This window comes from Grosmannia clavigera (assembly GCF_000143105.1).
Source record: "Grosmannia clavigera kw1407 unplaced genomic scaffold GCSC_179, whole genome shotgun sequence".
Taxonomy (NCBI): domain Eukaryota; kingdom Fungi; phylum Ascomycota; class Sordariomycetes; order Ophiostomatales; family Ophiostomataceae; genus Leptographium; species Leptographium clavigerum.
In genome coordinates, this window is record NW_014040759.1 from 433,471 (window position 1) to 453,629 (window position 20,159).

Consider the following 20,159-nt stretch of genomic DNA (forward strand, 5'->3'; position numbering starts at 1 on the left):
CACAGTCTTTTTTTCGTCCTAGGAGGCTGGGAAAGGGTGAGTGATAAGTGGGCCGGCCTGGGCGCGATGGCAACGCGCGTGGTGGACGCGAATCGTCGCGTTTAATTGAAAGCGCACGGGCCACATGTGCCACATTGGCTAAGCTGTGGCGCGGACGGCTCCAGCCACAGATCGTCGGAGGTGCCTCCTCTCGTCACGGCAAGCTGCAGCGAGCCTCGGCAACTGGGCGACCTGAACGTGCTTGCCGTCGGTGACGAATTTCCAGGTTGCAGCTTCTCGCTGGTCACCCTCCTCGCCATTATCCCTCGTGGGCTGCCATCTCGACTGAGAAACCATGGCGCCGCGAAAGAACACGCAATCCACGGCGGCGGAGCTGTCGCTGGTCCAACTGCAGAAGTGCTTTGTCAACCTGCCGTCGTCGCTGGTGAACGTGTTGATGAACATTGACACGGTCGGTGCTCTCCTTTCCTTTCCCCTTTTTCCAGCCTCTCTCTTCTTTTCTTCCTCGCCCTCGCCTAACATCTCAGCCGATTCAAAATGTCATCATCGAGCTCAGCTACCGCGCGCCCGCGCCGCCACGCGCCGACGGCTCTGGCCCGTCTCCCACGACGCAACAGCGGTCTATCTTTGTCGGATGGACGGGCATGCCCAGCCGGCGAAAGATGGCACCACTGCTAGGCCGCGACGGCCTCGCTAGCACACGGGCAGGCGCTGCCGGTCGCGAGCAGGAGATCGCCGTCGTCGAGCTGGACGCGACCTTTGCCAACACTCTCGGCATGCGCGACGGCCAAAAGGTCACGGCCACCATCCATTTGGAGCCGCGACTGGCACACACGATCCACATTGAGCCCCTGACGCCCGACGACTGGGAGATGGTCGAGCTGCACGCCACCTTTCTCGAGATCAATCTCATGAACCAGATTCGCGCTCTGCCCAACCCAGCCGCCACCACGGCCGCCAACACCAACCACCCCCTGACTCTCCACCTTTCGCCGACCTCGACCGCTAACGTCAAGGTCCTCTCGCTCGAGCCGCCGCTGCCTCCTGACGTGCTGTTTGCCAAAGTCGCCCCCGATGCCGAGGTCATCGTCGCCCCCAAGACTCGACCCAAGCCGTCCCGGAGCGGCCGCGAGAACCGCAGCGTCACCAGCACGTCCAAGCGCAGTGGCACCAGCACAGCCCGTGGCCGCAGCGCCCGTGAGGAGCGCAAGCCCGCCCTCTTTCTGCGCGCTGTCGACCGTGCCCTCTGCAACGAGTGGTTCGACAACGAAGACGACGACGATGAGGGTGGCGACAACGACAACGATGCTGCAAATGTCGACCCCGAAGCCGCGGCCCAGCACGACGACGGCCTTGCCATCTGGGTCGATCCTGACCTCCTCCTGCCGAACGAATTTCGCGGCCTTCAATATGCCGTTGTGACTCTGATGCGCTCGGGAGGTCCACGTGCAGTAGCACCAGACGCTGCCAGTGGAGTGGTAGCAGCAGGAGGGGGAGGAGGAGGAGGAGGAGGAGGAGGAGGAGGAGGACCGGCGGCGGCGGCGGCGGCGGCCGTAGCAACGTCGCCATCACAACCAACAACAGAACCAGCAACACGCATCGTCGTTCAGCTTTGGCCCTGGGACGACCCGCCCAACGGACAGACGGCGGCGCTATCACCAGCGCTGTGCTCGGCGCTGGGCTGCCAGGGTATCGTGGGCGGCATCGTGAAGATCGAACCGGCGATGGCACCCCTAGCAACCAAGCTGGTGCACAAGGTCAAGATCTTCCCGTTCGGCGATATCAGCTTGAAGCAGACCACAGCGCTTAAGATCGGTGGAGAGGCACAGCTCGAGAAGGAGGAGACGATGCAGCGGATCAAGTCCCTGTACGGCGGCAAGGCGGCCCATGGTGTCATGCAGGGCCCTCTGACTGACGGCCTGGTGCTTGGACTGCCAGCAGCAGGAGCGACAGCAGCGACAGCAGATTGGACCGGAGGCATCGTAAAGCTGGGGACCGAGGCGGCCCAGGGCACCCACGAGCCGTCGACCCGGTGGATTCTCGGGTCGGCAGTGGCCAACGCGGCGTTTGAGATGCAGGCGCCAATACCGAAGCCGTCGTGGGTGCAGGAGGCCGAGTCGGAGGCAGCAGCGGCAGCCGTGGCCGAGTCGGGATCCGATCTGAAGCTGCAGCCGCTGGTAGGTATCGACGCGATCCTGGCGGACCTGCGCGATCATCTCTCGCACGGTTCGTCTGTGCTCCTAACCGGCTCACTGGGATCAGGAAAGTCGTCGGTGGCACAGCACGTGGGGTCGGCGCTGAAGAAGAGCGAGTTCTTCCACGTGACGTATGTTCCGTGCCGGAAGCTGGTCAACGAGGAGAGCCGAATCGCGGCGATTAAGGAGAGCCTCGGACGGGTGTTTATGGGGGCCAGCTGGGGCGCGCGGTTGGGCGGCAAGGCGGTAGTGGTCCTGGACGACCTGGACCGACTGTGTCCGGCCGAGACAGAGCTAGTGGTGCAGAGCGAGGAGGGACGCAGCCGGCAGCTCAGCGAGGGCGTGTGCGGGCTGGTGCGCCAGTACTGCGGCCGTGACGGCGGGGTGGTGGTGCTGGCGACGGCGCAGGGCAAGGACAGCCTGCACAACGTCGTGGTGGGTGGCCATGTGGTGCGGGAGATTGTCGAGCTCAAGGCGCCCGACAAGGAGGCGCGCCGGAAGATGATGGAGCAGTTTGCGCGGCAGAACGCGGTGGAGGCCAAGACCGACGACAACGATGATGGTGGCGACAACGACAACGACGACGACAACAACAGCAGTCGACCGGTGACGGCAGACGGCCGGCCAGACGGCAGCGAAGACGGCTGGATGATGGAGGGAGGCGGTGGAGGGGGTTCCCGACGCAAGAACAAGAAAGGGAACCAGAGAGGAAGAAGCAGCAGAGACAGAGAGAGCAAAGGCACGTTTGTGCTGCAGGAAGACCTGGACTTTCTCGATGTGGCCGGTGAGACAGACGGGTTTATGCCGGGTGACCTGCAGCAGCTGGTGGCACGGGCAAAGAACGAGGCGCTGGTGCGGACGATCCGAGAGGCAGTGGCCAGTGGTGGTGGTGGTGGCGGTGGCAGCGGCAGATTCGAGGATGACTCGGACGCAGACGCAGAGCTGATGGTGCCGTTGGGCCGAATCGACTTTGTCCGAGGCCGGAAGGGATTCACACCGACATCACTGCGTAACGTGGCGCTGCAGCAGGCGAGGACGACATTTGCATCGATCGGCGGGCTCGGCGAGACGCGACGTGTGCTGCTGGAGACGCTGGCCTATCCGACACGATACGCCCCCATCTTTGCACAATGTCCGCTGCGGCTGCGCTCCGGACTGCTGCTGTACGGCTTTCCCGGCTGCGGCAAGACGTTGCTGGCCGGTGCCGTTGCTGGCGAGTGCGGGCTCAACTTTATCAGCGTCAAGGGCCCCGAGATCCTCAACAAGTACATTGGCGCGTCCGAGAAGAGCGTGCGCGACCTGTTTGCCCGCGCCCAGGCAGCTCGACCGTGTGTCTTGTTCTTTGATGAGTTTGACGCCATCGCCCCGAAGCGTGGTCACGATTCGACCGGCGTGACTGACCGCGTCGTCAACCAGCTGCTGACCCAGATGGATGGTGCCGAGGGCCTCTCGGGCGTCTATGTCCTGGCTGCCACTTCGCGTCCGGACCTCATCGACCCAGCCCTGTTGCGGCCCGGCCGTCTGGACAAGTCGCTGCTCTGCGACATGCCCGATCGCGATGACCGTGTCGACATTGTGCGCGCCCTCGTGCGCAAGGCCCGCGTCGACGACGACGTCCTGACCAACAACAGCCCCACCACCGATGCCCATTGGGCCGACATCGCCCGCCGCACCGACGGCTTCTCCGGTGCCGACCTGCAGGCCCTCGTGTCCAACGCCCAGCTCGAGGCCATCCACGACGCGCTCGAGGACGACGGGGCTGCCGCGACGACAGCTGCTGCAGCCGGATCAAAGCGCGGCAAGAAGGCCACCCGAGACGGTCCCGGCAGCTTTGTCACTTTCCGGTATGGCGACGAGGGCGATGAGGCCAACGGCGGCGGTTCTGCCAAGCAAAAGGCCGTCCCGCGCTCGTCTGCGCTGGCCGAACGTGCCGCCATTGCCGCCAAGCTCGAGAGCATCAAGCGGACGCAGCGACGCGAGCGGTCGACCAAGAGACTGGGTGCTGGCGGCCGTCCGACCACAGCCAACACGATCACCAACGGCAACGTCAACGGCGACGGCGACGGCGACTCCAAGGATGCTGAAGTCGTCATCGGCTGGAAACACCTGCTGCGCGCCCTCGAGGCCACGCGGCCCAGCATCAGCGCCGAGGAGCGTCGCCGGCTTGAGCGCATCTACCGCGAGTTCGTCGTCGGTCGCAGCGGCGAGATGCGTGACGGCCAGGGCAGCATGGCCATTGGTGAGCGGTCGAGCTTGATGTAGGACGAGCACACTTGTGGTTGGAGGCTGACAGCACTGTTCGAGGCAAAGGCATGGGTGGAAAGCTTGCATCTTATTCTTATAATATACCGGGATTAGCTGGCCGTTGGTTGTCATACGTTCGCATGTGCAGGCTGTCTCGCCTCTCCAGTCGATATCAACACTTCGTAGATATCACTGCCGGCACGCAGATGCAAACGTCCGTCAGTGCCAATAGGAATGGCCGGCACCTCACTGCCACATGCAAGGCCGCTCACATCGACGGCGTGGACGGCATACGAAGCTGCCTCGTCGACGGGCAGCTTGCGCGCCCGAACGCTGGATTGTGGTACGGCTGGATCGCGCACTCCCCCATCCTCGCTGCCAAACGTAATGAAAAGCTCCAGTTCGTTCGTAGCGTAGCGACGAGCCCCAGTTGGCCGGCTGCCTGTAGAGTGGAAGACGACGTCGTAGGGCGTATCATTGTGCCCTTCCTGGCCATGCCCAACCGCAATTTGCTGAACAGTGGCGTCGCTATCACTACCACTATCGGCCTTGTCCTGGCTTCCTGACTCAATATGACCCGCTAATGATCGCGCGTGAAATAAGGCCGATGTTGGGGGGGTCGTTGGGGGGGTCGGTTCAGTGCCCCCAAGGAAGATCTGAGATGCAACTGGCTCATTATTCGCATCATCCTTTCCCTTCACGTCCTCTGCCTCAACAAGCGAGGCCATGTCTGAAGCTGACGTCACAGCCAGAGAAGTCTCAGACGGTGGCATTTTAAAAAAAGGGGCTCTCAATGAAGGTTACCTCTCTGCTGAGCTGGACACCAGGCCTGGTCAAAGACGCGAGCCTTGAACTTATGTCGTCCTCTAAAGCAGTATTGAGCCGGTCCAAGGAAACGGCGAAAGATTCTGCCAATAATTTGTGCTCTCTTCCGGTTTCGTTATTGTTTCGTTTTTCAGTTCCATCGTCGCCATATGGTAACCGCCAGCCAGGATACAGCTGCCCATGCGTTGGAGGCACCATGTATCCACCATGACCAGTAAGGAAGGCATGACATAGGTAGCAGGGGCTCTTTGAGGCACAGATAAGCAGACGAGGAACATCCCGCCTGTCCTTGTTTTGACTGTCCAAGTGATAGGCGATTTGGATTTCTGCGTGGATCTTGGGCTTATTGGGTGTGGATCCGTAAAGTTGATTGCAAGTGGTGGTGAACTGGAGTCGAGGAGAGGGAATGCTGTAGTTGCGCTTGCGGAGGGTCATTTCAAGCCTGGCAGCGGTCCAGTTCCACTGAGCAAGGCAGGCGTCGAGAGACGGCGGGGATGGTGTCTGAGAGACCGCCGTTGCTGCAGCCGATGCCGATGCTAGTTTCAGAGAGACAAAATTGGCGGCCGTCAGCTGCACAGGAACAACCTCGACGTTGCCCAGCCATGGTGGCGTCTCGTTTAATGCGAGCCGGCACAGAAAATGGGCACATCGGACGAAACAGGCGAGTCCATGGAGACGTCGCTTCAGGACGTCACGCACGGTCAGATTGATATGACGTCCTGTTAGCCGGTCAAGGACTCCACCGAGACGATCGCCCAGAACTTTACTGTAGAGATATACAGAATAGACGACGCGGACCAAACTGGCTGAGTCAGGGTGTGTCGCATCGGCTGTGAATATGGCCGGACGTAGTGGATCAAGTTCTGTGATAAGCTCGACAGAACGGGCAAGAAACTCCTGCAGATCCGGGTCTGGCTGTTTGGCCGGCCTTGCTAGCTTCTGTAGCGCGTCCACAAACTCTTGTAGTTGCCCGCCAAGAAACGAACAACACCTCTTGTTAGCAGGCGGTTTGTATCTGAGACCGAGAAAGTGAAAAATTCTGCCACGACAAAGTTCGACAGCTTCGCAAAGAAGCCGGTTTCTCAGCACGATTCTAGGTACTAGAGGGGTGGTTATTGTTGGAGCAGCGTATGAGTGCCAAGACATATCACCGGCTGGTATCTATACGTGCCAGAACGATTGACGACCATGATCAAAAACAATCGCTGAAAGCTGGCAACTATGCGCTCCAGCACGGCATGACCGTCGCCAGGACGGGCCTTATTGATGGCAACGTGTACATGCAGCAAGGAGAATGCTTCAGCAGCACCTTCCACAGCGACGGCGGTAACGTGTTTGGGATCAACATCGATAGCCGCCAGGTAGGCTAGGACCTGAACAAGCGAATCATCGGATTTGGAAGAGATGGATAAGTCGGGGCGTAGTGCCTCTTCAGTTGCTTGAGAGCGGAAGGTGGGGAGTATTGAGAGAAGAGCGATGTTCTGGGAACAACGAAGCGACGGAGAAAGTAACTGATATTCCATTTCAACAGCTATATTGCGCGATTCTCGCCAGAGAAGAGAAGAGTCGAAGAATGAGAAGCAGAGAGAGCATTGAAGCCCGGCACTGGCAAAGATGCGAACAATCATGGCGTGGTGGCTGCTTGGGCCTTTACATAGGCCTTCAAAGGACTTTTTTCGTATTTTCCTACCTACATCACGTTTCTGTGGGTGTCCTCCTTCGTCAGCCTTTTGGGCCTGCAGGCTGCAGACCAGACAGGCCTTCCATTAGTGTAGAGTCCATGCACCGTAGATGCGCTGCTCGTGCCGCCGACCAATCATAGATGGGGGTCCGGTACTTCATTTCCATACACCCTTCCCTCGTCGAGAGGGGCGTATTTAAAACCACACTCAAGGGACCGAAGCATTGCATGTGAGATATGGCATCTTACAAGGGATCGTCGGCGAGTGGGTCTGAGGTACGTGCATCCGTAAGGCTGTGCTGGGGAACATTTCTGGTGGAGTTTGTTGCGAGGCTAGGTCTATCTAGAGAGTGAGAAGAGAAGGACAAAGAGGGATAAGATAGGGAGAGAGAATTGGAGGCTTCTGATAGCAGTAGACAGACAGGAGAGAAAGAGCGAACTCGAGATGACAGCTCCCAGGCCATATTAGGGAAGGAGCTCCTTGCCAAGGTGGGCCAAGACCCGCTGCCTAGGCACGACTCCCGAACCCAGGAGCGCTTGAAGTGGGCAGCCAATCAGAGGCCGTCCAGCTGGAAGGAGAAACTGCCCATTGATCGTGTGTCGACGAGACTGAGATGGACAATGCAGCGCAGACTCTATCGGGGCTGTCGAGAGCATACAGCAACCAGTCGAGATGTCCTGTGAGTGAAATCTGTCCTTTGTTGTCCGCCGCCGTCGTCTGCTGTCGTCTACAAGCCATCCTCGGCCACAGCCCTTCGCCGTCCCCCCCTTCCCCTGAACCAGCTAACGACCAGTCAGTCTTCAACACGACAGCCACGCTCAAGCGCGTCTCGCGGCTGCCGCCAGCCACGGACCGGGACCGTGCCGTGCGTCTGCTGCTGCATGACCATGACTTTTTCGTGCACTGCGGGCCGCACAGCGTCGAGTGGGAGGCGGTGCCGGCCGATGAGGAAGCCCGGCTGGCCGAGGCGGCGCTGGACGCTGACGCCCAGGGGGTGCAACCTCTGTCAGCGGCGGTGCGTGATGCCCGGATGGCCGTGAGGGACGCCTGGGCGGCAGAGGTGGCAGAGGAGACAGAGGAGGCAGTGCACGAAGCCGCGGACAAGTGCAGTGCGCCACTGAGCCGCACGTACAACGTGACGGACGTCGTACACACGCTGCCGGCCGGGATCTGGGACTCGCGGGTCGTCAGCACCTACGAGATGACCAACCTGGAGGACGGCGTGTTTGTGCGGGTGCGCTGTCCCTTGTCGATTGTCATGGACACGACCTGGTCGGTGGAGGTGGCAAAGGCGGAGGAGGAGGATCTGGGGGACGAGCTTGACGTTGAGGCTGAAGCCCAAGACAAGGCTGAGCCCGAGACAAAGGCAGATGAGCAGCCAGGGGCCCTCGAGCTACACGAGGAGATCGTCATCTACTGCTCACGGCTGCTGATCGGCACGGTCAAGAGTCTGTGCGAGAACGGCTGGCAGGAGATCCACAAAAGGATGATAGCACGGCTAGACGAGGCCGAGGACGGAGGGGGGAGAGAGAAGGGCCGAAAGGGGGAGAGGAAGAAGGAGGAGGTGAGTGAGGAGAGCGAGGAGAGCGAGGAGAAGGAGGACAAGGATCAGGGACACGAGGAAGGCATGGAGGTCAAGGTGGCGGCTTAGAGAATGATTCGATTTCCGACAAGCTTGCATTCATACTCTGCACGTATTCCTTCCGTTTCTTTTTCTGATTTTCTGAGCACATCTGTCCGTCCATTCATGTCCTTTCATCCTGCGCCTCTGCGCTACAGCTTCCCGAGATAGCGGCTGGCCTGCTGCAGCTGGGCGACGGCGCCGGCGACCATGTCGTCGACGATCTCGGCTGCCGGCTGGACGCGGCTAATGTTGCCGGCCACCTGGCCCATGAGGTAGGGCATCTCGATGTCAAAGTCGGCGTCGGCGTCGTCGAGGTGGTCGAGGTCGTGCTCGACCGGCACGATGCCGCGGGCGCAGAGGTCGCGGAGGCGGTCGGGCTGGGCGTGCCAGCGGCGAATGTAGTCGTTGAGGCGGGCGCGCAGCGGTCGACCTGAGAGCACGAGCGTGATGTCGGTGTCGTCGGGGCCACAGCTGACGACGGCCTGCTTGTGGGCCTCGCTGCAGCCAGCCTCGGCCGAGGCCACAAACCGGGTGCCAACCCAGACGCCAGCAGCACCTTGCATGAGAGCAGCAGCGAGTCCACGACCATCGGCGATGCCGCCAGCAGCGAGGACAAGGGGGGTGTTCCCCCTCTTCACACCCTCTGCCCGGGCCACGTCCACCACCGCCGGCACCAGCACGCTCGCCGCTACAGGCCCCGTATGGCCACCCCCCTCGGTGCCTTGCGCGCACAGCAGGTCGACGCCGGCGGCCAGCGCCTTGGTCGCGTGGCGCGGATGGCCCACCATATTCATCACCAGGATGCCAGCCGCGTGCAGCCGCGTGATGACGTGCGGCGGCGGCACCCCGACGGCGCTGACAAACAACCGCGCGCCCTCGTCGATGACGATGTCGATCAACTCGTCCAACCGCCCGTCGGTGTAGTCGTGGTTGGTCGCCCGGGCGCTGCCACCGACCTGTGGCAGCGCCAGGTCGACGCCAAACGGCAGCGTCTTGTCGGCCAGCGCTGCCTTGAGCTCGGCCACTGTCTCGCGCAGCTGGTCCGGCGTCAACCGGAACCCACCCACGACACCGAGCCCGCCGGCATTCGACACCGCCGCCGCCAGCGCGCCGCCCGATACACCCGCCATGCCGGCCAGCACAATCGGGTGTCGGATGCCCAGGAGCTCCGTCAGGGGCGTCGTGATGGGGCCGGCCGGAGGCCGTGTTGCAGAGGAGACCATAGCAAGAGGTGTGCAAGACTGGTTGAGATGCCGATTGCGCTGCTTGGCCTGCAGTGCGGTCGGATTGCAGACAGACGTCCTTTGCCGTCTTCTGTCTTCTCCTTTTAAGAATCGCAACCGATAATACACTTCGCTCTCGCTTCCCCGGATCTGCAAGGAAGGAACGGGGCTGCTAGTCTTGAGCGGGGAAGGAGCTAGTTGCCGAGGCACGCCAATTGAAGGTACTGCAGACAGGCTCAACCGTGTTGCAATGACGAACTGCGCACTTTGCACATTGCCTCCACGTGAGGAGCACGTGCCATTTTTGACCGAACAGTTTTATTGTCTTTATCGCCTGTAACCTGCGCCAGTCTCACTTGTGAGCCGTGTCATTGATATTATCGTACATCGTGGTGGCTTTCGTATGTAAGCTCCGAAGGGACAGCCATTCTTCGGCCTTGCTTCGCAGAGACGCTGTCCAGTGCCAATTCGTGGCCGTGAGAGGCCGTTTTCTGGGCTGTGTCGTGTGGCAGTTCGGCGACAGTCTAGACCTTGCTGCCTCGGCTTGACAAGGCCTGTCATCTCAGACCTTGAATACGTTGCTTGCCAGCCTGCTTGCCAGCTAGTTCGGCCTGCCCAGCCGTCTGCTTGGTGCGTGCCCAACGTCTCGTCGATCGGTACCGGGTATCTCGAATTATCACGAATTATCACGGCAGCAGCATGTCTGTCCGTTATCCAAAGTGTGGTAGTCGTGCCGGCACAAAGGCCTGCTCATCTCTGCCGTCTCTGCCAATTTTGCTGCTTGCATCGTCCTTTGGTTCGAGCTCCGGAGCCGCCACGTCCTGCGTAGCCGTCTTGGCCTGGATGGCCTTTGGTTCTGAGCACAAGACTGTCTCTGCAGTCTGTGGTGTCTGTGTTTCTGTCTCCCCTCCCACATCTGCGACCAGTCCTCGCTCGCGCGCCAGCTGTACTGCTGCCCTGCGCTTCCGCTCCACCTCGGCGTCTTCCTCCTGCGCCGCTCGTGCCTCTTCGCGCTGCAGCCGCTCGACCACATCCTCGTCCGCCTCTGCCTCGTGGTCTGACGCGTCGTGCTCTGCATCGACCTCCTCGGTCAGCCGTTCCTGCGCTGCCGTCGTGCCTCCGCCCCGTGGTGATAGCGATGTTGTGCTGATCCGCGGCCGGATCGATGCTGCCGGCGAGTTCTGCGAGGATGTCCCGCCCCCGCTGATGCCGCTGATGCCGCTGATCGTCGTGTAGGACACGCTGCGCGACATGGCGCTGCGTCCCGACGTCGCCGTGTCCGCCCGCCGCTTGCCCTTGCGCCGGATATTCAACGTTGTCGCTGCTGCGCCAGCCGTGCTGCTGCTACTGCTGAAACGTGTCCGCCCGCTGCTGCGGTCGTCGACACGATCCAGCGCCACGGCAAACTCGTCGTCCAGTGGCACCGCGTCCTCGTCACCCTCCTCGTCACTCGCAAAGAGGTCGCCACGCGACCGGAACGAGTCAGACGTGTCGCCCGATCCCGTCGTGCCGCTCCGCTTTCGCATCAGCGCCGCTGCCTCTTCCGTTGTCGTCGTCACCCTTATCGCCTTGCTGGTTCCGTCTCCGAGCCCGGATCCGGTTCCGGCTGCAACAGCTGCCAGCGTGCTCTGCCACTCCTGCTCGCCGTGGTCGCCGTCCGTCCCGCCGAGCAGCGGCTGGTGCTCGTCCCGCGTGGCCATATCGTGCCCATCCCTTCCACCACCTGCCGGGTGCTCCCGCAGGTTGGCCGCGCTAGGCTTGTATCGCAATGTGCCGCCAATCTTAAACGGCAGTCGGCCCAAGAACCCTAGCGGCGCCGTGCTGGGGATGATCGTCGAATCGCGGTGGTCGGCCCCGTCTGTCGTCCGCCGCAGCACACCGCCGGTCCCGTAGCTCATGCTACGCCGCGGCCGTGGCTGGCTGTCCACCGTGTGATGACCACCGCCATCTCCACCGCCACCCTCATCGCCCTCCCCGCTGCCCTCGGCCCCCGAGCCGGCTAGCAGCCGGTCCCAGTCCTCTGCCCGGCTGCTGCCTGCCCACGTGCTGAAAAAACCCCGACTGAAGATGCCACCGCCACCTCCACCACTACCGTCTGCACCACCATCACCGCTCTCGCCGAGGCCGCTGCCGTAGTAGTCATCATACCAGTCGTCGTAGAAGTCGAAGCTGTACTCGGCCCGCGTACGGTGAGCACCGCGTGCAAGCTCGCGTTGACGACGGGCCCGCTCGTCCCGGTCACCCAGACACACACCCGTGCACGAGTCGACCGCCCCGCTGATAGAGCCGAGGCACGGCGTGATGTACCTGTGCTGGAACGTCCAAATGCCTGCCGCCGCGTTCTCCGTCACCGCTTCCGCGTTCTGCGAGATCTGGTTCCACCGCTGCCGCAGCCGCGGGTCTTCAAGGAAGGCTGTCATTGTCTCTGCACCGCCAGTGAAGAGGACGGGAGTAACGCTCAAAAATAAATGGAGGGGTTATCCTATTGTTTCGGAAAAAGGAGTGTGCGCCGGTGGAAAGTTTGATCCGCCAGCTCCGGGAAGCTGTCGTTGGCGTTAGACCCCCATCAAGAAGCAAGCAAAAGGCGACTAAGCCTGGAAAATGAAGAAGAAGCGAGCAGGTTTCTTGAGATTATATCGGCTCCCCTTGTTGCGACGCTGGGCTGACCGCCCCAAACGAGAGGACAAATACACCGGCCAGATTTGGACCCGTGCAGAGAGGACGAGTGGGTAACAACCAGTCTGCCCCGTCTGCAACACGTCTGCACTTTGAAGAGCGCTGGATACGATTCAATGTCCGTTATCTCGGTCCGTACCAGGTTTTTGTCCCAACCAATCTTAGCTATGCGCCAGCTGGCCGCGTTCTCGGAATTGAAGAGCCCGCCGTTGCAGGTTTTCGTTATCGCGGGCGCTCGGTTCACGTGGTCGTAGGAATACACGTAGAGATGGCAGAAAGAGGGTCGAAGAACGAGAAATGCACGGAATTCTGGGGCATGGGCGTGAATTCAGTGATTTTTGAGTGCGGTGGTTGGTTGTGTTTTGGTGTCTAGGAACAGGCCAAACTAATTAGTCACAGGGCGATGGGCCCGCTGGCTGCCGGTCATTAGCGTATAAACATGGAGATTCATTATGTCATCATTGCGGTCGGACTAAAAATGGCGCTGCCAAGCCCCGTACTCGTACTCGTACTTCAGAAAACACTTCTACATACTCCGTACTCCGTAGTACGAGAAACGTCCCTCTATCTTGCAATGGTTTTATTGCGATTACATGACTCAAACCCGTCTTACAAAAACATGAAATAGTACATTTACACAGTTCCCCTAGTGCACGGAGTACACTTCCCTCTGCGCTAGTACCTGCACCAGTCTCTATGCCAGTCTCTGTGCTAGTCTTTGTGCCAATCAATCTCTACCATATATACCGCTCCCTATATCACAAGAAGTCGGTTACTAGCTCTAGTAAAGGGCGAATAAAGAGGTTTTACCTTGGTCCATTTCTACAAACAAACACTTAGATGAAAGCGCTGTGCAAAGTGTAAAATAAAATACAGGGCGCATGCGCGGGGTATGTAAACAATAAAGGGCTAGTAAGATCTTCGGTCTTGTTGCAAATATATATCAAGACTTGACTGTCGTACAGCTTGTACCAGCGTAATTGGTCAATCCTTGAATCGTCAGTCCATATTCTGTATATATGGCATGCCAATAAGGCTATTGTGCAATACTATGAGATTTCAGCCCAAGGTGAATAAAAGTTAATAGAAAAAATAGAAACAAAAGACAGGAGAAAGGAAAGCATACTTACTTCCTCCCTTCTCTTATCGATTTAGCTATCTATCTAAGGCCTATTAACAAGCCACCATTCCGGTGCGGCGAGGCTGATAACGGACACATATACAAAAGGGTCGTAGCTCCTCCTCTAGACCTCACCCTCTCTCACTTCCTTTCCTCCTGTCTCTGCGGGAAAAATGTGAGGTGGCTCAATACGGATTCCGTTGGGTCTGTGCGTGATTCTTGTCAAGGTAGTAAATCTTAGTCGTCAGGCAGGCCTGACTTGCGGAGAGGTGCCGAGAGCGGAGCCAAGGCCACTACGTACGGGCTGAAGCCCGTTACAGCCCAAACGTGCGAGGAGGGGGGGGGGGGGTTCCAGTCCAGTTGTTGCATAATATTATTCCGCTATTATCTTAGGTAAAGAAACAGTTTTCTGACTATATCGGCCTGAGATAGGCTTGAAGGAACCCTTTGGGAGAAACTCTACTAGTCTGGGTATAGAGGGGGTCTGGTAGATGTATTACATTCCTAGAAAGGGAATGTACCCATTCAGAGCTATATAAATTCCCTTAGGTTGGGATCTAAAGCTAATAAAGTCCTCCACGTATATAATTAGACGTAGCATAATGTACATTAGGCAGATAACTCCCACAGGCACTTGCACTCTCAGTGAAGCTTTATGGGTAGGATCGCCATTCGATGCCCAAATAACATACGATATAAGAGAGTATTTTCTCGTGACTGCTTGAGAAACGTGGTTAGCATCTTCAATGTCGACGACACCTGTCGACTGGTGTTCTATGTCTGTAGTTGTTGTTTTTAGCCCTCTGTACTCAATCACGCCATTTTTTATTCGATTATGAAAAGACACAGCGCCACATAAGTAGAATAGTCCGCCAAAAAAGGTCAGTCCTAAGTGACAGCAGCTGGCGACGTGCCATAATGTCTTCTCGACTTCTGTTGGAAAGTGGAAGTTCCAAGCGCAAACAAAAGACAAGCTTACGCCAAGGAGCACAATAGAGCCGACTGGCAAGGATGCATAGTCGATCGGTTTCCACTCGTCATCTGGAAATTTGTCCCAAGGTCTCATTCGCATAGGCCTGGAAAAAATAGGAAAATGGACCATGTGGCTCAGGCTAGAGAACAAGGTCCAATGTGTATCCGCAACAAACTCTCGTCGGGAAATGAAATCAAGAGGGGTACGATACCACTTAATAGGTAAGCCAGGATGAGTCTTGATACGCCGATTGAATATGGAGTTAGTATCTTACGTAATGAAATAACTAGAAAAGAAAGGAAAGGATAACATCCTTACCGTTTCTCGAGCAATCTTTCGTATCTCCTCTACCGCTCGGTCGTTATTAGTGCGGATCGTCAAAGGTGCATTGATCTGGGGTTTAGGAAACCAGCAGAGAGCAGTGGCGATCATGGTCAAGGAAAATGACAGCGCCGTGAGCTCCAGCGTGGTCATTGGCAATTTGACACGGACTCTCTGTATCGTTGCAACAGAAAACCATAGAACCTGCCATACAACAATTATCCTTTTGACAGCACTGTTAGATTGCATTCTAGACAGTAGGAGACAAGCAGGAGTAGTTTCTCTCGGCTCTTAACTAATATATATTCACCTTGATAACGAATTGGAACCATCCATGTCTTTCAAGCGCTTTGTACTTAATTCGGGAAAGTCGACATAGCCTTGCTTGATCAAGTAATAGAGCTGTTGGGCGTCGATAGGAAATCCTTTTTCAAAATCAGGACTGTTGAGAAGGAAACCACCCATATCCGCAAAAAAACAGTGGGTTAGGGTCCATTCTCGTCCTTTCAAAAGCTCAGGATCCGAACGAAATTTCTGGCCAGAAGAATCAGCTTGTTCCCTTCGAAACATACAACAGTGCTGTCAACCTTTAGGGCGCGCCTTGCGCTGGCCAGCTGGCCAGCTGCAATGCCAAACAGAAAATCAGGGCCCAAAAGCCCAATGCAAGCCATTCGAAATTTTGTGACAAAGGGGTGGTACCATTTGTCGTCAAGGGCTGGCACATTCGGCTGCGTAAGACCCCAGCAACAAAGGCCAATGGTAATACAGCAGGACCAGAGAATATCGATGGAGCCACGATCTGTTCCCGACGGAACCCAGCCGTTGACAATCGTCGTGTATGTTGAGTTCGTCATGTGTTCTGGTGGATATAGAGACGAGAAAATTACGTTGTGAGAGGAGACACGACGTCCACCAAGACATGAGGGGACACTATCCTCTTATCCTCCAGACTTGTTACGGACACAAACCTGGAGTTTACTGACCTAAGGGCGCTGTGCCAATGGTCTGTTTTTTGGATCACCCTCAGCAACGGTTTTCTGCTTGTCGGCGATGTTGTTGTTGCAATACGGAAGTATCACGGTCGTTATGTCGTATCCTTTAGGCCGAATTTTGTCCGCAAGGCAAGAAGGCTATGTACAGAAGCGAGTATGGCACATATCTCGTGAAGATGCAAAGGCAGATAAAAATATTAAGGATGATTTGGTTATATACTGGAAGTGATGAAAGTTGTGGTGCTGCCATATTTATCTCCGCCGCTTCGCGCGTGACTAGGAGAGGCAGAGCCTCAAGCGTAGCAAGACTGCTAGTCTGGAATACCAACTGGAAGTGCTGTAGCTGTAAGCATTGCAGATTCTAAAACAGGAGTTGTGATATCCGAAACTTACCATAGGACGGAAGAGCACAAATAGTAGGCGGCTGGAATAATACTATGCAGTAAGACGGCCTTATGGGAACTGGGCCAAGCCAATCATGTAGTGGGCTTTAGCGCCGGGTCTAAGATAACAAAAGCCTAGCGTTGAATCCCGATTTGATTGGCTCGCTATTAGGCATCAAGCCCCACAGTACAGGTATCTTCCATGCCCATTTGCATCCTTCGTACAAACTAGGCTTCAATATTGGTCTCAGCCCAGAGGACTGCATGTTTGCTTAAGCGCTTCCAGGCCCAACTATGTACAGGTCGCAAGGGGGTTGACAAGATACGGAGTATAGAGTACGAAGTAGTACAGAGTACGAAGCAGTACAGAGTACACGTCGTATGATAAAGACAGAAAACTGCATACGGGAGTACTCCGTAGTACGGAGTACTCCGTAAAAAAAGTAAAAAATAAAGTCTACGACGTATGGAGTACATACTAAATAGGTGGGCCTACGACGCAGGCATCCCGCGCATCACACTGCGTAGGTCCCCACATTTAGGATACTTCGTGGCCTACGGAGTACAGTACGGAGTATCATTCGACAAACATACTCTGCATACTCCGTAGAAAGAGCATTTATCACGGCACTCCGCAGTCAGTATAGCTAAGACTGACGTTCAAAGCGTATATTATAAAATGACTTATACTCCTTATACATATAATTATATATGGAGTACAACAATAGCAGTATTTTAGCAGTGTGTACTGTGTAACTTAACGGTGCTATACTTACCTAATGTACTGTGCTGGATCCCCCTGCGGCCCAATCACCCTAGAAATCCTAATCCCAAAATTTCTCCGCAGACAACACAAGAACACATAAACATATATAACAAATCGCTACCGTGGACGATCTCTTTTCTAACCAAAAACGAACCCCCCCCTCTCCTTCTCCGCTCCTCGCTCCCGCCACGATGACCGACTTCAATGAGAGCTACAGCGAAGCGGCTCCTCTGATCAACAACAACCCCGCGCTGCAAGACTACTATGCCTCTCTCGAAAGCCGCATCGGCTACCGTCTTATCCTCGGTGGCACCCGCCATTTTGGCTACTACGACTCGCCCAATGCGTTCCCGTTGCCATTTGGGTGCGCGCTACGACGCATGGAAGCCAAGCTGCTCGAGTTTTTAGCGTTACCGGCGGGCTCGCAGATTATGGATGCCGGCTGCGGCGTAGGACACGTCGCGCTGTACATGGCACGGCATGGAATGCGGGTGACGGCTATTGACGTGGTGGATCGACACATTGTGAAGGCCAAGAGGAACGTACAAAAGGCACATCTGCCAGTAACGGTTGAGAAAATGGACTACCACCACCTCGAGGCTATCGCCGATGACTCGCACGAGGGCGTCTACACCATGGAGACTTTTGTGCATGCGACCGACCCAGAGGCGGTGCTAGCGGGCTTTCACCGGATCTTGCGTCCAGGCGGCCGCCTAGCACTTTTTGAGTATGATCATTTGTTGGAGCAGAATGAAGCCCCGTCGGATCTAACGCAGAGCATGCGCAAGATCAACGAGTATGCCGCCATGCCGACCAACAGCCGATCGGACCCAGGGCAGTACCGAATATGGCTGGAGGCGGCAGGGTTTACGGACGTGCAGGTGCGGGACATCTCGGCAAACATTCGGCCGATGCTGCTAGTGTTCTGGCTGCTGGCAGTGGTGCCGTATTTCTTTGTCCGGCTGCTGCATTTGGAAAAGTACTTTATCAATACGGTAGCGGGCTACAATGCGTATCGGGGGCAGGCGTACTGGCGGTATGTTGCAGTGACGGCGAGCAAACCAGGTGGGCCGATTGAGGAGCGGAAGACGAAGTGAGGACTTGAACTGGCCATGTTTTGGATGCCATCTCTTCTGTTTGTTCAAGTATTTGGAATGTATACTTACGGATACTTGAATACCCAGTAGCTCGTTGAGCCGTATAAATGTATCTTAGACGAGAGAACAATTTTGGACCTTTTAACGTTTCCTTTATTTAGGCAGTGCGGTTCTACGCGATCAAAACTCTTGCACGGAGTAACTCGTTGTAGACTTGTTCCCGTAGCGCTTGATCGGGCCGCCTTCTTAGCCTGCTTGCTTGCGGCGCTTTATCGTTGTCATAAGCAGCAAACTTAGCTAGTTGAGATAGAGCAACTAGGGTAGACACATTTAACTTAGGCTTCTGGGGACTGCTATCCTCCTTGGCTTGTTTGCGCCATGGATGACGAGGAAGGTAGCTTTCGACTCTACGATTCAAGATCAGGCTGGTAGTTGATAATTGGATGCATTCTGAGACTGTATTCTGAGATGAGGCGAACTGGCGCACGCATTTTTTACAGATCTGTACTCCGTATCGCAATGCCTTCCCCGGTAACCCTGATCCGACCATATAATTAGTTCTATCTTAACTATGTCGGTCCTTGTAATCTGGTATTTGCGTGCCGATAGGATAATTTCTCTTTCGCTCATTTGGTAGACATTGCCTACATGCATAGAAATACTAGTATAATACGATCTAGAAGAGGCAGAAAGTCAATTGACCGATTATCGAAGTTTCCCTTTTCTTGTGTCTTACCGTTTAAGGAGAGTTGCGATATTAGGCTGGACCAAATGCAAAGCAGTAAGCTTCTGGCTCATCGGCTTGTTTTTTCGGTTCCAACCTTACATGATTGCTCAATCGCCTTAGATGTCTGCCAAGCAGAAGTACTTACTTTCTCTCCTTAGTTTTCTGTTAATTAACTGAGTCGGGATCTTTTAGCAGCCCGCAAGTCCCAGTTCTAAGAACAACGATAAAGATTTATTGACACGGTGCTACAAATAGGAGATGACGAAGCAGTTACAGACTGTTGCCTGACATATTATGCCCTGCCGGGCAGTCACCCTATTGTCTTTCACGTGCCAGGGGAGGGATGGCTGGATGTGGAGACTTATATTCGAACAGCAAACAGCGAAACAGGAAAACGCTATGAAAAACGAGCCCATGGGAACACGGTGCATTCTTTCCGATTCGGACGAAGAAGAGGAGGAGCAGCCCATCCAGACCAGGCGGGTTTTGTTTTACCGGAAATGTCAATAACAGATCCGCTTTTCTGAAACTGGGAGAGAATTGGCACACAACATGCTATTTAACTGACTTGGTACCAAGCGATGGAGAGCCCGGCGATGGATCCAAACTATAATAGGCCACGGCCATAGAGACAAGGTTGACTGGTGGGACTGAGGCACGAGGGAAGAGTACGAAAATGCGCTTGTGAAACTGCTTTGTCATAGTACGAATGTGGTAGAGCTGGTGGACAACGGCGGACGGCCAAAGCTGAAAGTTTGTGATTGAAATGCCGCCCAGCTGCGCTTCGCATAGATAAATATACGATTACTAGAGTAGCCTCCCTCCATTTCTCCTTATAACGTCTCTTGTTTCCCGATTCTGTCTCTGCGTCTGTGTTCCGACCTCCAATTACAGCTTCAAGTCTTTCATTCGCTTAGACCCATCAAAGATGGCCAGATGGACGCTCAGGCACATTCCCTAGTTTCGGCTTATTGCGAGTCTGGATTCACTACCAGTGCCTCCTCATATGTAAAAGTTGCTAATCGGACAAACTCCAACCAAAAAGTGACTCGCTGAAGTAAGTCCATGTTAGGCAAATGAAAATTAGACAAGGGAGATATATGAATGGGTTGGATGCGGTTTGAAATAAAGTGCCTGAAGAACAAAGAGAGGAACTCTCCCGAGGGAAAGGAAAACACTCAAACAAATTCCGTATCTTCGATTTTCAGTAAAAGAAACAAAGTGTAAAGCGACGCAAAACATACACCAGCAGAGTATGGTTAGCCACGCCGAGTCAGCGACTTACGAAAGCGGGCGAAACATTTCAAAAAG

At 56.0% G+C, this 20,159-nt stretch overlaps 7 protein-coding genes across 7 annotated transcripts; 3 read left to right on the forward strand and 4 right to left on the reverse strand.

Moving 5' to 3' along the window:
* Positions 1-334: 334 nt before the first annotated feature.
* Positions 335-5,005, forward strand: CMQ_320 (peroxisome biosynthesis protein, pas1; the record flags this gene model as incomplete). The annotated part of the gene is made up of 4 exons (XM_014313693.1): positions 335-451; positions 528-1,239; positions 1,585-4,434; positions 4,626-5,005. 4 exons carry the CDS (start codon positions 335-337, stop codon positions 5,003-5,005), a joined length of 4,059 nt encoding a protein of 1,352 aa, XP_014169168.1.
* Positions 4,568-6,892, reverse strand: CMQ_218 (uncharacterized protein; the record flags this gene model as incomplete). Its single annotated transcript, XM_014313840.1, has 3 exons — positions 4,568-5,175; positions 5,534-6,279; positions 6,432-6,892. 3 exons carry the CDS (start codon positions 6,890-6,892, stop codon positions 4,568-4,570), a joined length of 1,815 nt encoding a protein of 604 aa, XP_014169315.1.
* A 726-nt stretch (positions 6,893-7,618) lies between these two features.
* Positions 7,619-8,597, forward strand: CMQ_29 (uncharacterized protein; the record flags this gene model as incomplete). The annotated part of the gene is made up of 2 exons (XM_014313968.1): positions 7,619-7,625; positions 7,729-8,597. 2 exons carry the CDS (start codon positions 7,619-7,621, stop codon positions 8,595-8,597), a joined length of 876 nt encoding a protein of 291 aa, XP_014169443.1.
* A 122-nt stretch (positions 8,598-8,719) lies between these two features.
* CMQ_110 (2-nitropropane dioxygenase) lies at positions 8,720-9,793 on the reverse strand (the record flags this gene model as incomplete). Its single annotated transcript, XM_014313732.1, has 1 exon — positions 8,720-9,793. The coding sequence occupies one exon, from the start codon at positions 9,791-9,793 to the stop codon at positions 8,720-8,722; it is 1,074 nt and encodes a 357-aa protein (XP_014169207.1).
* A 710-nt stretch (positions 9,794-10,503) lies between these two features.
* On the reverse strand, positions 10,504-12,213 carry CMQ_37 (uncharacterized protein; the record flags this gene model as incomplete). The annotated part of the gene is made up of 1 exon (XM_014313976.1): positions 10,504-12,213. One exon carries the CDS (start codon positions 12,211-12,213, stop codon positions 10,504-10,506), a length of 1,710 nt encoding a protein of 569 aa, XP_014169451.1.
* A 2,264-nt stretch (positions 12,214-14,477) lies between these two features.
* On the reverse strand, positions 14,478-15,036 carry CMQ_53 (uncharacterized protein; the record flags this gene model as incomplete). The annotated part of the gene is made up of 2 exons (XM_014313992.1): positions 14,478-14,522; positions 14,881-15,036. The coding sequence occupies 2 exons, from the start codon at positions 15,034-15,036 to the stop codon at positions 14,478-14,480; spliced, it is 201 nt and encodes a 66-aa protein (XP_014169467.1).
* A 2,179-nt stretch (positions 15,037-17,215) lies between these two features.
* CMQ_131 (methyltransferase type 11) lies at positions 17,216-18,121 on the forward strand (the record flags this gene model as incomplete). The annotated part of the gene is made up of 1 exon (XM_014313753.1): positions 17,216-18,121. One exon carries the CDS (start codon positions 17,216-17,218, stop codon positions 18,119-18,121), a length of 906 nt encoding a protein of 301 aa, XP_014169228.1.
* Positions 18,122-20,159: the final 2,038 nt, after the last annotated feature.